Genomic DNA, 23,201 nt, shown 5'->3' with positions numbered 1-23,201 from the left:
AATGGACCCTTGAAATGGCACAGCTTCAAGCTTATTGTTTAAGCTAGTCTGTGGGATTTCTCGGGAGGCAAGGGGTTGTCACTTCCTAATACACAAATGTATTGAAAAGAAGTACTGCCACCAAAAAGACATGGAGGCTGTAGAGCCAAGGACAGGCAGCAAGAAGAGAGGTACCACATTACTTAGCCTTTCTATGTTATACATTTTAATACTGTATTTTTAAAATAATAGGCATTACTTTTTAAAATTAAATTTTCAATGAATGTAATTCAAATAAAAACAAATGCACCTATTACTGGAAATCACCTTCCTGACCCAGGGGTAAGGGCACTGACTACAGTAATTTACCACAGAATAGGGGCGCCTGGGAGGCTCAGTCGGTTAAGCGACTGCCTTCGGCTCAGGTCAGGATCCTGGAGTCCAGGGATCGAGTCCCGCATCGGGCTCCCTGCTCGGCGGGGAGTCTACTTCTCCCTCTGACCCTCTTCCCTCTGGTGCTCTCTATCTCTCGTTCTCTCTCTCTCAAATAAATAAAATCTTTAAAAAAAAATTTACCACAGAATAAAAATATTCTAAACCAAAGAAAATGTCACATATAGAAACTCCAACTCCACCCCTTTTCTGAAAGCTCCTAGAACTATAAGCTGTTGGTGGTTAGAGCTTTAAGAGGTTTCAGTGGGTTCCATTTAAAGAGGTATGATGTCTATGTGAAGAAAGATGGCTGCTTAAAATTATCAACAGAAGAGATCAAGGATAAAAAAATTTTCAGCTAAATATCAGCTTTTTCAACCTAAAAATATGAATAGCACAAATTGTCTATAAACTATATCTAGTCTGTTTATAACCATCCCTAAATTACATATCCAAAGAAATCACTCATGTAAAAGATTTTTTTTTTAATTTTATTTATTTTACAGAGAGAGCATGCAAGCGGGGGGAGGGGCAGCGGGAGAAGAGGAGAATCTCAAGCAGCTTAGTCTACACTGAGCGCAGAGCCCGAGGCAGGGCTCAATCCCAGGACCTGAGTTGAAACCAAGAGTCAAATACTCAACCAAATGAGCCACCCTGGTACCCTGAGAGATAGTTTTCAATAAAGTCTTTTTAAGTCACAAAATGGTCCAGCCCTGTACTGTCTTATCATTCCATTTAATCCAATCAGGTTTACAAGGTAGGCATTATTAGCCCCTGTCTAAAAAGAGTCCAAAAGATTTTAAAAACCTGCCTGAAATTAAACAGAGGCAACAAAGATATTAATTAATCCATGTTCTTTTCATTACATGATCCCTCCCTCCCTTACCACTCTAGCCACTACTTCTTCATTTCGTTGCTGGATTCCTAACCTGTCTACACTTGAATGTTGGTATTCCTTGCAATTTCTAGAGGTCTTCTCTTCTTACTCCACCATGATTTCAACTGCTTTTATTTCTCCGGACCAGATTCCACTCCTTACTTCCCAGACATGATATACAAAATATCTACTGTCTACTAGATACCCTATAGGCATATAACCCAACTCAAAAACTTATCATGCCGACCTGCTCTTTCTCACATATTTCCTGTTAATGATACCAATTCACCCAACCAGTGGCAGCATCAGAAATACGTGGTACAGGGCATCTGGGTGGCTCAGCTGGTAAAGCATCCAACTCCTAATTTTGGCTCAGGTCATGATCTCAGGGTCACATCAGGCTCTGAGCTGGGCATAGAGCCTGGTTAAGATTCTCTCTCCCTCTCCCCACTGTGTACTCTCTCTCTCTCTTAAAAAAAAAAAAAAAAGTGGCACGGGGGCATCTGGCTGGCTCAGCCGGTGGAGCATGCAACTCTTGATCTCAGGGTTGTGGGTTTGAGACCCACATTGGGTTTAGAAATTACTTAAAAATTAAAAAAAAATAAATAAATACGGGGCACGGCTTTAACCCTGCCACTCACTACCCCATCTACAGGGTGAAGTATAAGTTCACTGCCAGATCATACAAAGCCCCTTCACAGCTGGCACCACATGTTTCTACACACCTGACACCCCAGACCCAAGATGCCAATAAATACAGGACGGACGGGCTGAATGTGATACATCTAATGGAACACTATGCAGCAGTTTAAAAAATGAAGAAACTAACAATGATGAGGAATGATCTCCAAGATACATTACAGGAGAAGGGGGGAAAATACAACTATTTCTGAGATGTATTTATTTAATAGTACAGTTGACCCCTGAACAACATGGGTTTGAACTGCACTGGTCCAAATACATGCAGATTTTTTTTTTTTTTAATAAATACATGCTGCAAGTGTATTTTCTCTTCCTTAGAATTTTCTCAGTAACATTTTCTTTCCTCTACCTTTCCTTATTGTAAGAATATAGTATGTAACGTATAACATAAAATTATGTGTTAATTAACTGTTTACATTATTAGTAAGGCTTCTAGTCAACAGTAGGCTATTAGCAGTTGAGTCTGGGGGGAGTCAAAAGTTATACACAGATTTTCAACAGCGCAGGGAGGTTGGCACCCCTACCCCCCACGTTGTTCAAGGGTCAACTCTACAACCTTGGTTCTCAAACTTTAGGCTGCATCAAATCATCTGAGATGGAACATGAGAACTTGCATTTCCAGCAAGTTTCCTGGTGATGCTGGTGCTGCTGTTAAGGGAACCACACTTTGGAACCTTTACAAACACTGCACATTTCAAAAAAAATCCATTTTTATCATCTTTAAAGAAAATCAACCCATCCCAGACTGTCCAAATTTTACAATGGTAAAGGAAGGCCAAATACTGCCTAAAAGCAAATCATCCACTGAAGCAGACTCATGGCAATTTTATGAGAAAATTTAACTGACAAATAGCAAGAAAGATGAGTCAAGCTATAATACTATTCCATCGTGCATGTCAAAATCTACAAAACAACATACAATCATGCAATACCAAGCAAGCACAGAATACCACTGCTTTCAGGAAGATGAGTTTTAGAGTAAAAGAGTCAAGGACAAATTAACAAAAAATTTATTTACTCTTGAAATTGTTAGCTATAATGTGTTCTTTAAAATTAATGTTTAAGACTTCCAATTCTTGGGGCGCCTGGGTGGCTCAGTCAGTTAAGTATCTGCCTTTGGCTCAGGTCATGATCCCAGCATCCTGGTATCGAGCCCCGCACTGGGCTCCATGCTCAGCAGGAGCCTGCTTCTCCCTCTCCCTCTGCCTGCCTGCCTACTTGTGATCTCTCTCTCTCTCTCTGTCAAATAAATAAATAAAATCTTTAAGAAAAGAAAAAACTTCCAATTCTTTCCTTGTAGCCACTCATTCCCATCAATCAACAAACTCACTTAACAGATAATAAAACAAACTATTTGAAAATACAGTTCCCTAAAAAATTCTCATTCAACTGAGCAGTTTTAAACTCAGTAATTTACTAAAATTCATTTAGATATCAGGAAAAAATGTTAGAAGAACCCCTTCAGCAGGAACGTTTTTATGGAGCTAAAGTATTCCAAGGGTAGACAGAATGTCAAGCATGGAGATGTCCCCAAGACCGAAGAAAATGTTGAAAGAGCAAACTGTGCCTAACCAGATCACTACTGGAGTTGGAAATCATCATTAAATAGGAAGTTCACAACCTAGGGCAAAGGGTAAGAGCATTCATATAAATATATTGCCTTGTCACCAACAACCCAATAAACAATGCCTGTAACATAGCATAACCTAAAAAATAGTGGAAATCAGCTCAAGAAAATATGTATTGGGCACTAAAGAAAGTTTAAAATGTCCTGTGTTAAAAAGAAAAAAAGTCCTGTTAAGTTGTGGCACCTAAACATAAAAACATCTTAATAAGGAAAAATTTTCGGAGCACCTGGGTAGCTCAGTCGTTAAGCATCTGCCTTTGGCTCCAATCATGATCCCAGGGTCCTGGGATCGAGCCCCACATCGGGCTCCCTGCTCAGCAGGAAGCGTGCTTCTCCCTCTCTCACTCCCCCTGCTTGTGTTCCCTCTCTGTCTCCCTCTCTCTGTCAAAATAAATAAAATATTTAAAAATAAATAAATAAGGAAAATTTTTCAGAAGATAAAGTGAGGGGAAGTCATAGTGTAAAACTTAGTTACACTGGAGTTTATCAGGTTAATACTGAATTTATTTTTATTCCCTTAAGTATGCATTAACTAATAGTAAGAAACAGCCTCAAAGTACAGTCCACATATTGCTTAATTTATAGTCACCTGTGTTATATAAGATATTACTATTTTAATATTTTTATTAGAATATTTTATTGTACAAAGAAATACAAACTATCAAATCCTCTCTGACTTATGATCCACAAGTCTACTATTCTTGAGGGAGGCATATAAAGATAAGAACACGGCTGACCTCCTAGAAATCCATCTTAAAGGTTAGGTATAAGCTAGTTTCACTAAGATGCTTTTTATGCCTCTGACATTCATTCACACATCTGTGCAGACCCTCTTTGAGTCCATTTAAAACAGAGAAATTATTTCTCTTAATGTATCATTCAATATGCCAAAAAATCCTTATATTTACCCCCCAAACTGCTTCACTCACATGTCAGAGGATAACCTTCCAACAAATCCTAGAACTTGAGAAGTAGTAAATAAAGTTTACCTTAGCCAGGCTCATAGTTTTCTCTTTGAATTATATGCACCCTCAGGCCTCACTTTTCCAATGCTCATCCCAATTTTTTTAATCTTTTTGAATGTAAGAAATGTTTTATTATTTTATGATAAATCATTTATTCAGCATCTTGTAGAAAAAATAGTCCACAAAAGTTAAACTCTGATTATATGTAACAAGGTACCAAAACTTAATCACTTTTTATGTCTGCAAAATATACCAAACTTTCTACCTTGACAGAAACTACTAAAGATAAAGAATTTCTTCTCACTGATAATCATCAGTTCACAAATCTGTAACTGTATGGTATAGTAATACAATCTTTAATCTTCATTTTAGTTTTCAGGTTTCCTCCCTAAATGTCTACTTGGTCTCATTTTTTCTGGCTAGACATGTTACCTGCATAACAGCAAAAAGTCTGCTGCTTCTTGGGGTGCCTGGGTGGCTCAGTTGTTAAGCGTCTGCCTTCGGCTCAGGTCACGGTCCCAGGGTCCTGGGATCAAGTTCCACATTGGGCTCCCTGCTCTGCAGGAAGCCTGCCTCTCCCTCTCCCACTCCCCCCTGCTTGTGTTCCCTCTTTCACTGTCTCTGTCAAATAAATAAATAAAATCTTAAAAAAAAAAAAAGTCTGCTGCTTCTTAATTGCTTTGGGCTTAATAAAATGGGGTTAAGAATCAAAGTCAGTAAGACACTGAGAAAACATCAAGTACTGCTGTGCTGGAAGACTAATCCCTAGATAAATGCAGTGTTACTAGTTGGTTGTTAAAATTCTCCATCTTAAAAGAACTCTACATCTTTCTAAAAGCAATTATGTAAAAAATTATGTAAAAAAATAAAATAGAAAAATAAGGAATCTTAAAAGGCATAAAGTTTATATTTCTCAAAACACAAAATGTCTTAGAAGAAGAACAAAGAAAAAAAACAGCAAAGGTACTGCAAATCAGATTCTAACTTCAGGTGCTGAGAAAGTAGTAGTTATTTTGGTACTTTTCAACCACTCCCTCCTCCATAGAGCCGAAACTCCACAAGAGCAGTCACCAAGTCTTTACCACTTACAACTACATCCCTGATACTCATACAAGATGCCTAACATATTTTGTAAAATCTCAATTTTTTTTAATAAACAGTAACTGTAGGGGCGCCTGGGTGGCTCAGTCGGTTAGGCGGCTGCCTTCGGCTCAGATCATGATCCCAGGGTCCTGGGATCGAGCCCCGCGTCCAGCTCCCTGCTCAGTGGGAGAGCCTGCTTCTCCCTCTCCCTCTGCCTGCCTCTCTGCCTACTTGTGCCCTCTCTCTCTCTGTCAAATAAATAAAATCTTAAAAAAATAAAATAAACAGTAACTGTAAAGGCTTATAGCTTAATTTCTTAGTTTTTGTTTTTTTGGCTTTTTTTTTTTAATGACTATGGGGGCGCCTGGGTGGCTCAGTCGGTTAAACGTCTGTCTTCAGCTGGGGTCATGATCCCAGGGTCCTGGGATCCAGCCCCGCATCATCACATCACTGCATCATCACATCATCCGGGCTCCTTGCTCAGTGGGGAGCCTGCTTCTTTCTCCCTCCCTCTGCCTGCTGCTCTCCCTGCTTGTGTTCTCGTGCTCTGTCAAAGAAATAATCTTTTTAAAAAATTTTTTAAATAAATAACTATGTTCCCCTTGAAATATGTATCTTTAAACTATTTTAAATCAGACACCACATCATACACAAAATAAACTCTCTTAAGAGACATAAAAGGAAATGTAGCAAAATACCGGCTACTGGCAAATCGGGGATTCACTGTAATAAATATCTTAATTTTTCTGTAGGTTTTCAATTTTTCAAAAGAAAAAAAGTTTTGGGGCACCTGTGTGGCTCAGTCAGTTAAGCATCTGCCTTCCGCTCAGCTCATGATCCCAGGGTCCTGGGATCAAGCCTCATGTTGGGCTCTCTGCTCAACGGGAGCCTGCTTCTCCCTCTCCCTGTCACTCCCCGTTTGTGCTCTCAAATAAATAAATAAAATCTTAAAAAAAAAAGTTTTTAAAACTCTTACTCACTTAGGCAAAGAGCTAATGTTTGAACAATTATTTTGATATTATATTTACCTTCTATAACACTCTTGCCCCTTTACTATGCTGAGAATATATCCCCACAAATACATCCAAAAAGATACTACTGGATTTTTTTTAAAAATTTGTATTTATCTGCTAACTTCTGATTTAAGGAAGGCAAAGGCATTTTTTAATAAGACTAAGAATATATAAAGAGATAGAATAACTTGATAATTATACTTTGTAAGGATAAATGTTTACCAGGAAGTCTCAAACCAGCTAAATCATGAGTGATATACTTTATCATTCAATGCCAAGTGCTATAATATATGGGACACACTGCAATCTTCTAACAGATTACGAATTTGCTGAATCATCTGTTGTTCAGTATTTTATAAAACAGTATACATCAAAAGAAGACTGAAATTATACACTCAGTCATACTTTGTTCAAAAAGCAAAAATACTTTTTCCCCCAAGTAAATCAACCAAGAATTATACATCTAAACTAAAACCGTTTCCTTTAAATAACACTGTTTCTGAACAGAACTAGTCTGATTCTCTACTACATTCATCTGATTATTCTAAGTAACAAAAACAAAAATATTTTGAGGATGGGCTGGATATTTAAAAAACAGTAGCAAAATATTATTCATCCTAACTCTACTGGATGTTCTGAGTTAAAAAGTAGAGTCAATATCATTTTGATTCAAAAATTACTTCAAATTCCAGGGGGCCTGGCTGGCTCAGCTGGAAGAGTATGCAACTCTTGATCTCAGGGTCATGAGTCTGAGCCCCACATGGGGGAGGGGGTAGCGATTACTTAAATAAAATTTTTTTTAATTACTTCAAGTTCCAGTTAAGGTAGTATAGAAAGATCTTTCTGACCCATTCTCTCCAAAATCACACCAAAACAGCAAGGAAAAAAAGAAATATTAAATAAAAAATAGACAGACAGACATCATAACTCTAATCTCGATACAAGAAGACAAAATCTTATGACCTCAGGGTCCACTGAAGACACTGAGGAGGAGCAAGCCAATTCATGTCTCTGAACCCTGGAAAGGTTTTTCAATAGAAGGTATCAGGCACCAGGCAGAAAAGGAAGGCCTGATTAAAGGTTTACATAAGGACACCCCCAAGAGACCAAGGCTCCATCTCACCTAACCAGATTTTACCACTCAAGGCTAAAGCAGGAATCTAAGGGTTTATTCTCTAGAAAATATAAAACAGACACACTTCGAATTCAAGAACAAGAGACTCAATGTAGTGTAGAAAGGACACAAAAAACAGGGAGATTAAAAAGCCCCACCCATGCTTACAGAGCTTGCAAACATCTTTTTAATGATCCATTCTTCATTCTTAATTATGAACATTCACCCTGAAATTACCAATCACTTAAGAAAGACCTCTAAGTACAGAATAAATCGGGGCACCTGGGTGGCTCAGTAGTTAAGCGTCTGCCTTAGGCTCTCAGGTCATGATCCCAGGGTCCTGGGATCGAGCCCCGCATCGGGCTCCCTGCTTCCTGCTTTGCAGGAAGTCTGCTTCTCCCTCTCCCACTCCCCCTGCTTGTGTTCCCTCTCTCACTCTCCCTCTCTGTCAAATAAATAAAATAAAATTTTAAATAAATAAATACAGAATAAATCTTGTGATCCCCCTTATTTGCTGCAAATACAAAATAAATAAAAAATAAAAAAATAAGGGCACCTGGGTGGCTCAGTAGGTTTAAGCATCTGCCTTCAGCTCAGGTCATAATCCTGAGGTTCTGGGATCGAGCCCCACATCAGGCTCCCTGCTCCCCCCTTTCCCTCTGACGCTTCCCCTGCCTGTGCTCACGCGCTCTCTTTCTCAAATAAATAAAATCTTTAAAAAAAATTAAATAAAAAAAATAAAATGCAGAATAAAACAAATGTGGGGACAGCACAGGAAGGAAAAAAACAGCCAAGAAGTAGAGGAAAATGTCAAAGCTATCTTCCAAGAAAAAAATACCGTATTTATGAAAAGAGAACACTTTAAAAGACAAATTTCAAGGGTAAACAAGAAAAAACTACTAGAGGGACGCCTGGGTGGCTCAGTCGATTAAGCGTCTGTCTTCGGCTCAGGTCGTGATCCCAGGGTCCTGGAATCGAGTCCCACATGGGGCTCCCTGCTCAGTGGGAAGCCTGCTTCTCCCTCTGCCCCTTCCCCTGCTTGTGTGTGCATACTCTCTCTGACAAATAAATATTAAAAAAAAGGAAAAACTACTAGAAATTTTAAAGTATGACAGCCGAAATAAAGCCTTCAATAGAAAAGTTAGAAGATCGAGGAAATCTTCCAGAAATTAAAACAAATGAACAAAGCTGGAAAATAGGACTACACAATCAATCCAGGAAGTCCAAAAACCAATTAAAACAGAAAAAAGGGAAGAAAATTATAGGGGGTAAAAATGCAAGAAAAACCCAGAAAGACCCACCAAATATTTAGAAAAATGGGTCCATTAAGAAAAGATCCCACCGGGGCGCCTGGGTGGCTCAGTTGGTTGAGCGACTGCCTTCGGCTCGGGTCATGATCCTGGAGTCCCGGGATCGGGTCCCGCATCGGGCTTCCTGCTCGGCGGGGAGTCTGCTTCTCCCTCTGACCCTCTTCCCTCTCGTGCTTTCTATCTCTCATTCTCTCTCTCTCAAATAAATAAATAAAATCTTTAAAAAAAAAAAAAAGAAAAGAAAAGATCCCACCCACTAAGATACATCATTTGTTACCAGAAATTCAAACATTTTTTAAACCCAAAAACTTCCAGAGACAAACTAGGCCACAAATAATGGATAAAGTATCAGAGTGGCACTGGACTTGCTAGCAACATCAGAAGTAACAAAACCACAGACTACTACTTTCAAAATCAAGAAAAATTATTTTCAACCTAGAATCCGAATCCCTGTCAACCTTCACTGAGTGAAAATAATTAAGACACTGTTGGGCGCCTGGGTGGCTCAGATGGTTAAGCGTCTGCCTTCGGCTCAGGTCATGATCCCAGGGTCCTGGGATCGAGTCCCGCATTGGGCTCCCTGCTCCTTGGGAGCCTGCTTCTCCCTCTGCTTCTCTCTCTCTCTCCTCATCTGTCTCTCATGAATAAATAACTAAAATCTTAAAAAAAAAAAAAAGAATACTTTAAAAAAAAAAAGAAAATAATTAAGACACTGTCAAATGTGGAAAGTCTCAAAAATTTCCTTTGCCATGCACCCCTTTTTCAAGAAGCTACTAAACCATGAAATGATCCAAGGCCATAAACCAAAAAGGAAAAAAAAAAAACAAAACAGTATTGCACAGAAGAGGAGGCTAAGGGAATTCCCAAGGCAATAGCTGTACAATAGGCCTAGTTAATGACCAATCCATTATTGAAGCAGGAAGGAGAAAAGATCTAGAAGAGATGTGTCCAGGAAGAAAAAAAAAAGAAATGATTGATGATGTGACTGTATAGATAATCATTCTGAGAGATTGTTGGAGAATGTAAGAGGACAATGGGTAAAAAAAGGAAATTAATCAAATAGAGAACTTTGAACTTCAGAGGAAAGGAGAGTCAAAAACTATCTGGCTTGACAAGGTATATTTACAAGGACATATTAATGGAACCACTAGAAACCAATTTAACAAAAAGGAGAAAGAGTGGGATGAGATTATGTTAAAATTCTCATTTAATATTAAATTAATGACTCAAGAGATGGCTATATAGGCCTATCATTCGAAAATAGGTATGCAGGGGCGCCTGACTGGCTCAGTCAGTAGAGTATGAGACTCTTGATCTTGGGGTCGTGAGTCCGAGCACCACACTGGCCGTAGAGCTTACTTAAATAATAATAATAATAATAATAATAATAATAATAATAATAATAATAAAATAAATATGAAAAAAAGAAAATGGAAGTAGGTAACAGAAGAGCCAGAGGATGCCTCTCAAGAGCAGGACCAGGCATGGAGAGGAATGGGACAAGAGATTCCTTTTTTTTGTTACTATAAATCTTTTATTTTTTTTAATCTTTTTTTTAAAGATTTTATTTATTTGAGAGAGAGAAAGAGAGCATGCAAGCACACGAATGCATCTGTGCACAAGCGGGGTGGGGGGAGGGCAGAGGAGGGAGAAGCAGGCTCCCTGCGGACAGGCACCTCAGTTACTATAAATCTTTTAGCAGTATTTTATTTCAAATATTATGTATCACTGATAAAAATTAATTTTAAAAACCTTTCAGAAAGCACAGTATAAACTGCTATTATAAAAGAGTCAATCAGGCACCTGGGTGGCTCAGTTGGTTAAGCATCTGACTTTGGCTCAGGTCATGGTCTCAGGGTCCTGGGATTGAGGCCCACACTGGGCTCCTTGCTCAGTGGGGAGCCTGCTTCTCCCTCTGCCTCTCCCCCTGCTCACGCATGTGCTCCTCCTTCTCTCTCAAATAAATAAAATCTTTTTAAAAAATGGAAGAAAAAAGGACTAAACAAAGTTCTTAGACACCAAAAGCATGATCCATAAAAAGAAAAATTAGACTTCATCAAAATTAAAACTGTTTGCTCTATAAGTGTCCACATGAAGAAGAGACAAGCTACAGACTAGGAGATATTTGCAAAGCACACATCCAACAAAGGACTAGCATCTAAAATACATAAGAACTCTCAAAACTCAACAGTAAAAACAATCCAAGAAAATGGGCAACTGACATGAACAGACATTTCATCAGAAGATATACAGATGGTAAATAAGGACACAAAAAGATTTTTGAACACCTCTGGCCAGCAGGGAAATGCAAATTAAAACCACAATGAGAGTATCACTACACATATACCAGAACAGCAAAACACAAAATAGTAACACCATCAAATGCTGGTAAGGATGCAGAGAAACTAGATCACTCACACAGTGCTGGTAGGAATGTAAAATAGTACAGCCTCTCTGGAAACATGAAATTATCATATGACCCACTAATTATACTATTGGGCATTTATCCCAGAGAAATGAAAACTTATGATCATATAAAAACCTATACACAAATATTCATAGCAGCTTTATTTATAACAGCCAAAAACTGGAATCAGCCATGATGTTCCTCAACAGGTGAATGGTTAAACAAACAGTGGTGAATGCATACCATGGAATACTACGCAATAAAAAAGAACTACTGGGGGCGCCTGGGTGGCTCAGATGGTTAAGCGTCTGCCTTCGGCTCAGGTCATGATCCCAGGGTCCTGGGATCGAGCCCCACATTGGGCTCCTGGCTCAGTGGGGAGCCTGCTTCTCCCTCTCCCTCTGCCTCCCCCTCCAACTCATGCTCTCTCTGTTTCAAATGAATAAATAAAATATAAAAATAAATAAATAAATAACATAAAAAGAACTACTGATATACACAACTTGGATGAATCTCCAGAGAATTATGATAAGTGAATAAAAGCCAATCCCAAAGGTTACATCCTATATGATTCCATTTATATAACATTTATGAAATGACAAACTTTATAAATGAAAAACAAATTTCTGGAGGAGCTAAATGGGGGTAGGAGTATAGTTAAAATAACACTAGGGATCCCTGCACCTTGGAACGGTTCATCATCTTGATAGTGGTGGTGACCACATTAACCTACACTAGATAAAACTAGAGAATTTAATACATACACACACAAATGAAAATAAAACTGGGAAATGAATAAGATTGGTGTACCATGCCAGATGTCAATGTCCTGGTTGTGATATACTACAGTATCAAAAAATGTTTTCATAGGGAGAAACTGGGTAAAGTGTACAAGGGATCCCTCTGTATTGTAACTGCATGTGAATCTACAATTGCCTTAATAAAAATCTCCATTAAGAAAAGTCTGCATAAGCATTGCTATTGATATGAAAGAAACAAATCAACAGAGTCCTTCTGTTCTGATTTTGATACGTTGTACTTTTTGGGTCTCCAGAATACTGGTTTTTCCATTTTCTAATGATTTACAACCTTGGATGCTCTGTTTCTGGGTCATACTGGAAACTCAGTGTTCCATCACCAGTTGCTGTTTACCTCAAAAAACAAATTATTTTTCATTTCTGGAAAGAAGGATAAACATCAAGTAATCACTTTTGCTTATAATCCAAAATATTGTTTTCAAAGAAATTTTTTCTCGTTTCAGATTTCCCTTCAGGCAAGTTTTCTTCACCAAAATTTTATTCTAACCATCTTTTCAAATTCTTTATCTTATAATCCAGATTTTAAAAACTTATTTCAGAGGTACCTGGCTCAGTAGGTAGAGCATGTGATTTTTTTTTTAATATTTTTTTTATCTATTTGACAGAGAGCACAAGCAGGCAGAGTAGCAGGTAGAAAGAGAAAGGGAGAAGCAGGCTCCCCGCTGAGCAAGGAGCCCAAACCCCCTGGGATCATGACCTGAGCGGAAGGCAGTCACTTAACCAACTGAGCCACCCAGGCGCCACTGAGCATGCGACTCTTGATTTCAGGATTGTAAATTCAAGCAATTGGGTGTAGAGATTACCTAAAAATAATATCTTAAATTTTTTTCTATTAATCCCCAATATTCATCTATTTGAAGGAAGTAAATCTATGACCTTTACAAGACTTTTATCAGTCTTTCGGGTTCAGAAAATGTTCTATTAACATGCTGTATAGCTTTAAATTGTTCATTTATGACCGAACCATCTCCATAAGCAATTTTCGCATGTAGATCTTAGTCACACAATTTATATTTTATGCTAAATAGCAGTTTCTAATTTGTAAATCAACACTCAAGCAGCTCTTACATTTCTCTATTAATCACAGCTCCTACCACAGCACTGACTGGGGAAACTATAGTACTGTTAAAACTTGACAGATTACCAGTATTTCTCCTATCATTCTTTCTTTTTTACAAATCAAACAGAGTATAAGTATTTCCTTTGCCACATCTCATACACCATGATTCTGGAAATGAAAGTGATTATCCCTAACATTTTGCGCTTAGCTCTGCTCTGTTATGCTCTAAGTTTGCAAAGGACAAGCAACCTGAACAAACTTTTTGATATTTCGTGCTGGTACTTGTTACTCTTCCTCACTCCTGCCAAAACAAAAACAAAAACAAAGCAGAAAACCACTGCAACTCCACTTTGCAAACAGAAATTGATGAGTAGGAAGAATTATCCATCATTAATTTTTTTTTCAAACAAAACAATGAAATTCTCTGAATGAGAAACATGGCCATAGATAGAACTGGATCTAGATTCTAGTCAAAACTTTCAGGGCGTGTAGGTGGTTCAGTCAGTTAAGTATCTGACCCTTGGTTTCAGCTCATGTCATGATCTTGTGGTAGTGAAATAGAGCCCTGCCCTGGGTGCCACACTCAGGGGTGAGAGTCTGCTTGTCCCTCTCCCTCTGCTCCTCCGCCCAAGCATTGCACATGCGTGCAGCTCTCTCTCTTAAAATAAATAAAATCTTTAAAAAAAAAAAACAAAACTCTTTCCCTAATTAGCCATACAATCTGTTGGAACTTCCTTCACCTCACCAGTCTGTTTCCTGACTCTTAAAATTAATTGGAGGGTTCTTTCCTGCATTAATATTTCATGATTCTAAGATTCCAAGGAGATCTACATAGATACACACAACAAAAAGGTAAACCTGTCTTCAGTATCTAGAAGTACAGACCAATGACACTAAAGTGTGGTAAAATACCATAAAGGATTCTCTTGACTCAATGACCACTGGTTAACAGTAACTATCACCTGGAACAGTGAGGGGCTGTCTGTGATCAAATGCTCTTACAGGGAACTGGGTCAAGTGTTGGGTAGTTCTGCTTGTTTTTTGGATTCTTAGTAAAATATACATAACATAAAATTTACTTTTAAATTATGGTAGAAATACACGTAAGACTTACCATGTTAACAAGTTTTAAGTGCATAATGCAGTAGCGTTAAATATATTCACACTGTTGTGCAACAGATCTCCAGTACTTTTTCATCTTACAAAACTGAAACTCTATACCCATTAAACAACTCCCTATTTCCCCATTCCCGCACTCCCTGGGGAACTATCACTTACTTTTCACCATTCTACTTTCTGTTTCTATGAATCTGAATTTAGATACCTCATGTAAGTGCAATCATAGAGTGAATATTTGCCTTTTTGTGCATTTTAACCATTTTTAAGCATACAATTCAGTGTCATTATATTCTAATTGTTATACAAGCACCACCACTATCCATCTCCCCAAGATGAAACTCTGTACCCATTAAGCAATAATTCCCCCATTAACTAAAAATCTGTACACATTAAGCAATAATTCCCCATTACCCAGTCCCCAGGCCCTGTTAACCACTATTCCACTTTCTCTATGAATCTGCCTATTCTAGGTACCTCATATAAATGATTTCACACAATATTTGTCCCTTTTTTTTGGTCTGGCTTGTTTCACTTAGCACAGTGTTTTCAAGGTCCAGCCATGTTGTAGCATATACCAGAATTTCATTCCTTTTTAAGGCTCAGTGATATTTCACTCTATGTATACAATACTACATTCATGTGGACATTTGGGTTGTTTCCACCCTTTGGCTATTATGAATAATGCCACTAAATAGATAATAATGCCGCTAAATAGATAATAGACAGTAAGTGAGGATGTGGAGAAATTGGAACACTGGTGCAGTGATAGTGGGAATGTAAAACAGTGCAGCCACTGTGGAAAATGTGGTAGTTTCTTAAAAATTTAAAAATAGAATTACCACATGATCCAGCAATTCCACTTCTGGGTCCGTACCCAAAGGAAACTGAAAGAAACTAAACAGGTAATGATGTAACAAAGTGCATGTGTGAGAAGTCAGTCATCCGAATGGGTGTGAGGTAACACCTCATAGTGGTTGTGACTGGCATTTCCCTAATGATTAGTGATGTTGAACACCTTTTCATGTGCTAACTGGCCATTTGTATATCTTCTTTGGGAAAGATGTCTGGATAGTTTTTAATCAATCCTAAAAATACCGTGTTCAAACGAATGATCCATTAGGCATTCTGGAATTCCTGTAGCATAAGCTGCTGAATGAAAACCACAGCAAAGTCTAGCCACATTTAATATGTCAGAGGTTTTTTTCATTTCTCTAAAAAGCAGCCTCCCCATATAAATGGGCTCAATTCAACTTCATCAACCAATTCTTAAAAGCAGGCTAGTGGAACCATCCTCCCCTTTCAAAGCTTAGCAAAATCACTCAGAAAGACAACAAAAGGGTGCATTCATAATACCTCTCCCAGGGGCAAGTCTTTACCAATTTAACTTCTTGCATGGAGCCCAGATGCTCCATTTCCCAATGAAAGAAATTCCCTATGGAAAAGGTAATAATAAGTCTAGGCATGGAGGGAGAGATTAACAACACCAAAAAGTAGCACATTCAGTAAGACAGTCCACTAAAAATTTCTGCCTTGAGACAAGTATATGTAACTACTGTACCACTAAAGGGTAATGTTTTCCTGACCTCATACTGCCAAGAGGGTTATAACCAAATCAACCACTAAAATTTGCTAGTCCAAAACCAGTAACTCTCTTCTAGCAAATACTTCTCAATCTTTGAATTTCCAAGGCCAGTTTTACCCTAAAATTGCTCTATTAGCCAAATAGCTAATATCTTTAGGCAAAGATCCCAATCTACTTCACATATACAATGCTCAGAAAGGAGGTAGAAAGGGAAATATTAAAATAAAACTGGTCCCTATTCTATATTAGAGGATCCTGACTCTGTATTACTTGTCTCTCTGCCTCTCTTCATTCATTCATTATCATGCACCCATTAAATGAAGAGACTCTTCTAGGTGCTTAGCATCTATCAGCAAAAACAAAAACAAAAACAAACAACCCACCTCTGCCCTTGTGTAGCTTATAGTCTAGTGCCCTTGGATTCTCTTTGATAATGTTGAGTGTGAAACATACCAGTAATTTATTTTTGCAACTCTATCTGCAATAAATCTGACCATAAATATCATACATAATTTCTGATGTAAATATGTGGGAATTAAAAGTACACAGAAAAATTTAAATACAGTAGTCTTTGAGTGTACTATAAGCACAATAAGCCTGTAAAAATTCTTCCAAGAATCGGGTGCCTGGGTGGCTCAGATGGTTAAGCGTCTGCCTTCAGCTCAGGTCAGGATCCCAGAGTCCTGGGATCGAGTCCCGCATCGGGGTCCCTGTTCCTTGGGAGCCTGCTTCTCCCTCTGCCTCTCTCTCTCTCATGAATAAATAAGTAAAAATCTTAAAAAAAAAAAAAAATTCTTCCAAGAATCAATGACCAATGAACAACTAAAATGATTCTGACTGAAATAATGAGGGCCTGCCTAATACTGACAGTTTGGCCCTTCTGAATACTTATTTCTATTTATTTCTGAATACTCACCTAGCCAGAGAACTACCTATCCAAACCTCAGGAGATTTTAACTATCAAGTAACAACTCAAATTTCACTATCATTATAATTAGAAAATGCTCCAGATTTTTTAAAAAGTCAAAGACAAAAAAAAATACCCTAGTCTACTGATAAAATTTAAAATTTTTTAAAAAGTAGTATACTTCCAAAGTCATTTCCAGGGCGCCTGGGTGGCTCAGATGGTTAAGCGTCTGCCTTCAGCTCAGGCCCTGATCCCAGGGTCCTGGGATCGAGTCCCACATCGGGCTCCCTGCTCCTTGGAAGCCTGCTTCTCCCTCTACCTCTCTCTCTTTCTCTCTCATGAATAAATAAATAAAATCTTTAAAAATAAAAAATAAAATAAAGTCATTTCTAGTCATCTGCACGTTAGCCAACTAGCTAGTTCAGACTGTTTAGACGTGCACTGTCCAATATGGTAGCCATCAGCCACATGTGACTATTGAGCACTTGAAATGTGCCCAGTCTAATTGAAATTCGCTTTAAGTATAACATATACACTGGGGAAAAAAATATAAAATGTCAACATTTTCTTAATTTTGATTATATAATAAAATAACATTTGGGAAAAAATAACATTTGGGATAAAAACGAGTTAAAATTTATCATTAAATTCTTCTTTGGGGGATCTAGGTGGCTCAGTAGGTTAAGTGTCTGACTCCTGATTTTAGCTCAGGGCATGATCTCAAGTCTGTGGATTGAGCCCCTGCTTGAGATTCTCTCCCTCTCTCTCTCTCTCTGCCCCTCCCCCTCCCCACACGGACACGCTCTAAAATAAGTAAATCTTTAAAAAAATAATAATAAAAAATAGGGGCACCTGGGTGGCTAAGTCGTTAAGCGTCTGCCTTCTGCTCAGGTCATGATCCCAGGGTCCCAGGATCATGTCCTGCATCGGGCTCCCTGCTCAGCAGAAAGCCTGCTTCTCCCTCTACCACTCTCCCTGCTTGTGTTCCCTCTCGTCTCTCTGTCAAATAAATAAATAAAATCTTTTTATAAATAAATAAGTAAATAAATAAATCTTTTACTTTTTTTAAGATTTATTTTCTCTGGGGCGCCTGGGTGGCCCAGTCAGTTGGGTATCTGCCTTCTGCTCAGGTCATGATCTCAGGGCCTGGGATCAAGCCCCCCATAAGGCTTCCTGCTCAGCAAGGAGTCGGCTTCTTCCTCTCCCTCTGCCCCCCCCACCTGTGCTCCCGCTCTCGCTCGCTCTCTCTCTCCCTCCCTCAAATAAATAAATAAAATCTAAAAAAAAAATTTATTTTTTTCTTAAAGATTTTATTTATTTTGGGCACCTGGGTGGCTCAGTCAGTTAAGCATCTGCCTTTGGCTCAGGTCATGATCCCAGGGTCCTGGGATCAAGCCCCTCATCAGGCTTCCTGCTCAGCAGGGAGTCGGCTTCTCCCTTTGCCCCCTCCCCTGCCACCCCCATCCTTACCCCCACTTATTCTCTACCCCCCCTCGCAAAAATAAATAAAATCTTAAAAAAGAAAAAAAGATTTTGAGAGAGAGCGTGCACAAACAAGAGAGCACAGGGGGAGGAGCAGAGGGAGAGAGAGAATCTCAAAATAAATTCCATGCTGAGCCCAGAGCCCAACACGGCCCAATCTCACAACCGACCTGAGCCAAAACCGAGTTAAAACACTTAAACGACTGAACCATCCAGGCACTCCAAGTTTTATTTATTTATTTATTTATTTATTTAGAGAGAGCACCCACGTGTGCGCGCACACACACAGGGGAATGGAGGCAGAGGGAGAGGATCTCAAGCTGACTCCCCGCTAAGCACAGAGTCCAAAGCAGGGCTCAATCTCACAACCCCAAGGTCATGACCTGAGCCAAAATCAAGAGTCAGATGCTCAACTAATTGAGCCACCCAGGCGCCTCATTCTTTTACTTCTTTTAATGTAAAAAATATTTTTTACCTTTTTTAATGCCAGAAAAATCCATGTGGCTGGCTCACATTATATTTGTTTTTTTTTTTAAAGATTTTATTCATTTATTTGACAGAAACACATGGAGAGCAGGAACACAAGCAGGGGGAGCGGGAGAGGGAGAAGCAGGCTTTCTGCTGAACAGGGAGCCCAATGCAGGGCTCAATCCCAGGATCCTGGGACCGTGACCCGAGCCAAAGGCAGACAGACGCTTAACTGAGCCACCCAGGCGCCCCACATTATATTTGTTTTAAACAGCACTGGTTTAAGACAACAGACTTCAAAACCTGCACACAGAATAATACATGCAATATACGTTGGAGCTATGTTCAGAATTTTACACTTATGTATTTATTCATTTCTCAGTTCACACTCTTCAACCTATCTTCTTTATCAAAATGCCATCAAATATTTTTATATCAAAATACGAAAGTTTCAGAGTCTAATGTGAAATTGTTCAGCAGAGCACTAACAAATATTTGAGTGACCACTGTACACAGGGCATTCAATCCATAACGTAACTTGTTCTGCTGCACTTCAACAGCCAAAGGGACACACATTCTATATCTAGCTAATATGCACTCTGCTCCTACGGTGTGCCTGGTATCATACTCGATGCTTTACTCTCACTGACCCATAAAATCCTCACAACTACTCTATGTAGTAGGTCCTATTTAAAGAAAAAACTGGGGGCGCCTGGGTGGCTCAGTCATTAAGCATCTGCCTTCGGCTGAGGTCATGATCCCAGGGTCCTGGGATCGAGCCCTGCATCGGGCTCCCTGCTCCGCGGGAAGCCTGCTTCTCCCTCTCCCACTCCCCCTGCTTGTGTTCCCTCTCTCGCTGTCTCTGTCAAATAAATAAAATCTTTAAAAAAAAAAAAGAAAAAGCTGAAGCACACAGAGGTTAAGTAACTTGCCAAAGCCCACAGCCTATGTAAGTAGGATTCCAGCCCAGCAGGATCAAACCAAAACCACTGCACATCTTCCCTAATAAAAGGACTACACAAGGGGTGCCTGGCTGGTTCAACTGGAAGAGCATGAGACTCTTGATCTCAGGATTTTGAGTTCAAGCCCCAGGATGGGTGTAAAGACTACTAAAAAAATAAATAAAACTTAAAAAAGAAGGACTATACAAGATTGTGTCATTATCTTACAGGATTGAGTTCTAGTTGTGGGTTATGTACCCATTACAAAAAAACTGGAATAGGTGGGGTGTAATGCGTTGCTTCCTACTCTCCACCACCCTTCTCAATGGCAGGTTAAAGCTGCCCACGTGAATTAAATCCTTGATCTTACTACAAGTTTATACTGTGCTCCCTTTTCCAGAATTTCTAGATCCTATGCCATCCCTCTGGTCCAACTCCTATGTCCTACAGGCTTCATTTCAGACATCATCTCCATGCAAGCCTACTCAAGACGCCCCATGATTTAGGCTAGTCACCCCTCCTTCCCTGTGCTCATCCCTACTGTAGCACTTCCCACACTCTGATTGTCCTCACTAGACTGCTCGAGGGGTCTACTGTGTTCACCACTCACCACTTATAGTACCTAAAACCGTGCCTAACATTAGGTGCTCAATAAATATTTGCTGAACTAACCACCCGACCCACCCAGCTACAGTTAAAAGTGAAATGTTAAAAGCAAACTTAGTGGTAGGAGGTGCTAATCCACAAGCAGAGAACAAGTTCTAAATTTCATGAACTTTATGACAGGTCAAAAGAATAATATCGTACACACGAAATAACGATTGCAAGGACTCCTACCCACCCCCAAAAAAGGAAGAGTAAAATTAAAATCTATTTTAAATGATCACTTGCCCAATTTAGTTTCAGCATAATTTGTAAGAATGAATTAAGTAGCTGACAAAAATTCTGACATGAGAAATCCAACTCAACCATTCCAGTAATGCCATAAACTGCAATCAGCTTAATTCTGACAATTCTCAGAGTTCCGAAAAGACTGCAGATGCTTTTTCAAATCGTCTCAAACATAAAACTAGTTACACTTATAATTGGGTTTCACTCCCCAATGCTCAGTGCTGGGCTCCAAATGACAGGAGCAACTACGTATTCTTTAAGACATTTATGGGGGGCAGGGGGACGGTTTTCACATACAATTCATTTAACAAAAGTGTTAATTCCACTAAATTTTCTAACCAGAGTCCGAAGGGACTTTCCTAAAGCCTTCCCTTTTCTTTTCCAAAATGGGAAACCAACTAAAAAGGTCAATCTTTAGTTCTTACTTCCACACTAAGTAATTCTGAAACATGAGGTGAAAGTACATGAGAAGTTCTAGAGCTAGGACTGGCCAAATGTTTTCCTGTGACTTAAACTGCAGCGTAGAGTCAAACAGAAGAGAGAGCTTCATTCTTTCGGATTTGAGGACAGAAACTGATCATCTCTTTTAGATTACTGCTTCTGTTGATGTCTGCAAAAGCACTGTGAGGCAAACATGCCACTGAGTCCCACCCCAAGCACGAAGAGCCTCCGATTGTTTGACACATCAATGGATTAGTCAACGCGGGGGAACTCACTTTTCCCCTCTAATTTGCTTTAATTATTCCTCACACAAACCCTCAGGTTTACTCTAAGTTATGACCATATGGAATCTTCTCTTTGCCCTGAAGTATAAATTCAGGCCTTTACCAAATGACTACTACGGCTTCAATCCAAACCACTAAAATAAATCCCTTACAAGTATCGTACATCTAGTAACGCCACACAAATATGGAAAAAGCCAGTCCCAGTCACTTAAAGAAACACCATTCCGGGACGTGGTTAATGCTGCATATTTTGCAACAGAGGCAATGAACGGAGTAGGAGACTTGAAAGCAAAAGACCAGATGGAAAGCATGGGAAGACCCCGCCCCAGTAAGCTCGATGTCGATTCAAACAGTAACTTGGATCTGTCGCCTGGAATCGGAATCACTGAAACAAAGGCGTTTATTCCGGGAAGCAAGATGTCTGGAGTAGAAGAAACGGTTTGCGGCTACCCAGACCGTACACCATCTTCCCGCAGGTCTTACCTATGGTGGAAATAAAGGTGGTATTGAAGGCATCATCCGAAAAGCGAAAAAGGACGCAGGTCTTCCCTACTCCCGAGTCTCCGATCAGGAGCAGCTTGAAAAGCAGGTCGTACGTCTTCTTCGCCATTGGGAGGAGCGGCTCAGGCTCTCGCCGCCGGCGGCCCCAAGGGATCGGTCCCTCTCACTACGGCCAACTCCTCACTTGGGCGTTCTCAGGCCGGAGTACCGGGGAAGCGTGGGAAAAACGAGGGCTCGAGAGGGCGCGGGCGACCTACGAACGGCCTCGTCGAGAAAGCCCCGACGGTGGCGGCGTCCGGTGCCTCCGAGGGCGGCGACCGCGGCTCCGCAGCCTCTCCCAGCCGCTCCGCCCGGTTCCGGGGAGTCGGTCGGGACAAAATGGCCTCCCCTCCCCCCTCAGAGCTGCTCGGCCGGGACGCTCCCACGGACGAGCGAGCAAGCTCTGCCGTCGAGGAAGCGCGACGGACGTGAGGACAGTCTCTCTCCCGAGCAGAAACTCCGCGCCAGGACGCGGCGGTGGCAGCGAGGAAGGACCCCGAGCCAAAGAGCTCAGCTACATATCCACAGGAAGCCGAGCCGCCCCGGCCAGAGCCACCTTTTCCCCGTGCCCTCTCACGCCGGCGTGCGCGCTGCCTGAGACGCACGCAAGGACGTACGCCCGCCCTTCCCTCCCGCCCTCGCCCTGCGGATCGCCTCTGCGCACGCGCGCCGGCGGGTGTAAGGGTATGCGGGGGCGGAGAGTGGCGCGCCGGATCTCCGAGCCCCAGTCTCAGGCCCCGCGGAGAAGAGAGAGGGGAGGGGCGAGAGAGGGCGAGGCCGCGGGCGCGCTCCCTGCGGCCGTCTGATAGGGTGCGCAGCGTTACGAGCACGCCCCGCGGGGAGGCGCTGTCTGGTGACTGCGCAGGCGCGGCACGCTGGAGTAGCCCCTTGGAAACCCCCCCTTCGTCCTGGGGTCGCCTTCTCGGCTACGCTGAGGATGCTCTCGGTTGTGTTTGTCGCGTTTGTCGAGCTGAAGGTCTTGGAGCAGTGACTGGCTTGGATGACCGTGTGTTCCTGTATAGCTGTAGTTCGTAAACGCGAGAAAAAGTGGCGCCCTGGGTCATTAATAGGTTCTTTGCTAAAAGGAGACGCATCCCGGAGTGCCCTCCCTCGTGGCTAATCGTGACAGGAGAAACACTAGAGCTCCATCCTGGTTTTA

At 40.6% G+C, this 23,201-nt stretch overlaps 1 protein-coding gene across 1 annotated transcript in view; it reads right to left on the bottom strand.

Annotated features, from left to right (window-relative positions):
* The window catches only part of RAB10 (RAB10, member RAS oncogene family), an 86,796-nt gene extending 64,074 nt beyond the window's left edge, over positions 1-22,722 (bottom strand). The window contains exon 1 of the mRNA XM_027621579.2: positions 21,986-22,722. Within this exon, the coding sequence (XP_027477380.1) occupies positions 21,986-22,112 (127 nt within the window). The 5' untranslated portion in view covers positions 22,113-22,722. The remainder of the gene's footprint in view (positions 1-21,985) is intronic.
* Positions 22,723-23,201: the final 479 nt, after the last annotated feature.

Source organism: Zalophus californianus, chromosome 8 (assembly GCF_009762305.2).
Source record: "Zalophus californianus isolate mZalCal1 chromosome 8, mZalCal1.pri.v2, whole genome shotgun sequence".
NCBI lineage: Eukaryota > Metazoa > Chordata > Mammalia > Carnivora > Otariidae > Zalophus > Zalophus californianus.
The sequence above is the reverse complement of the archived record's forward strand: the minus strand, read 5'-3'. Positions and strand labels throughout refer to the sequence as shown.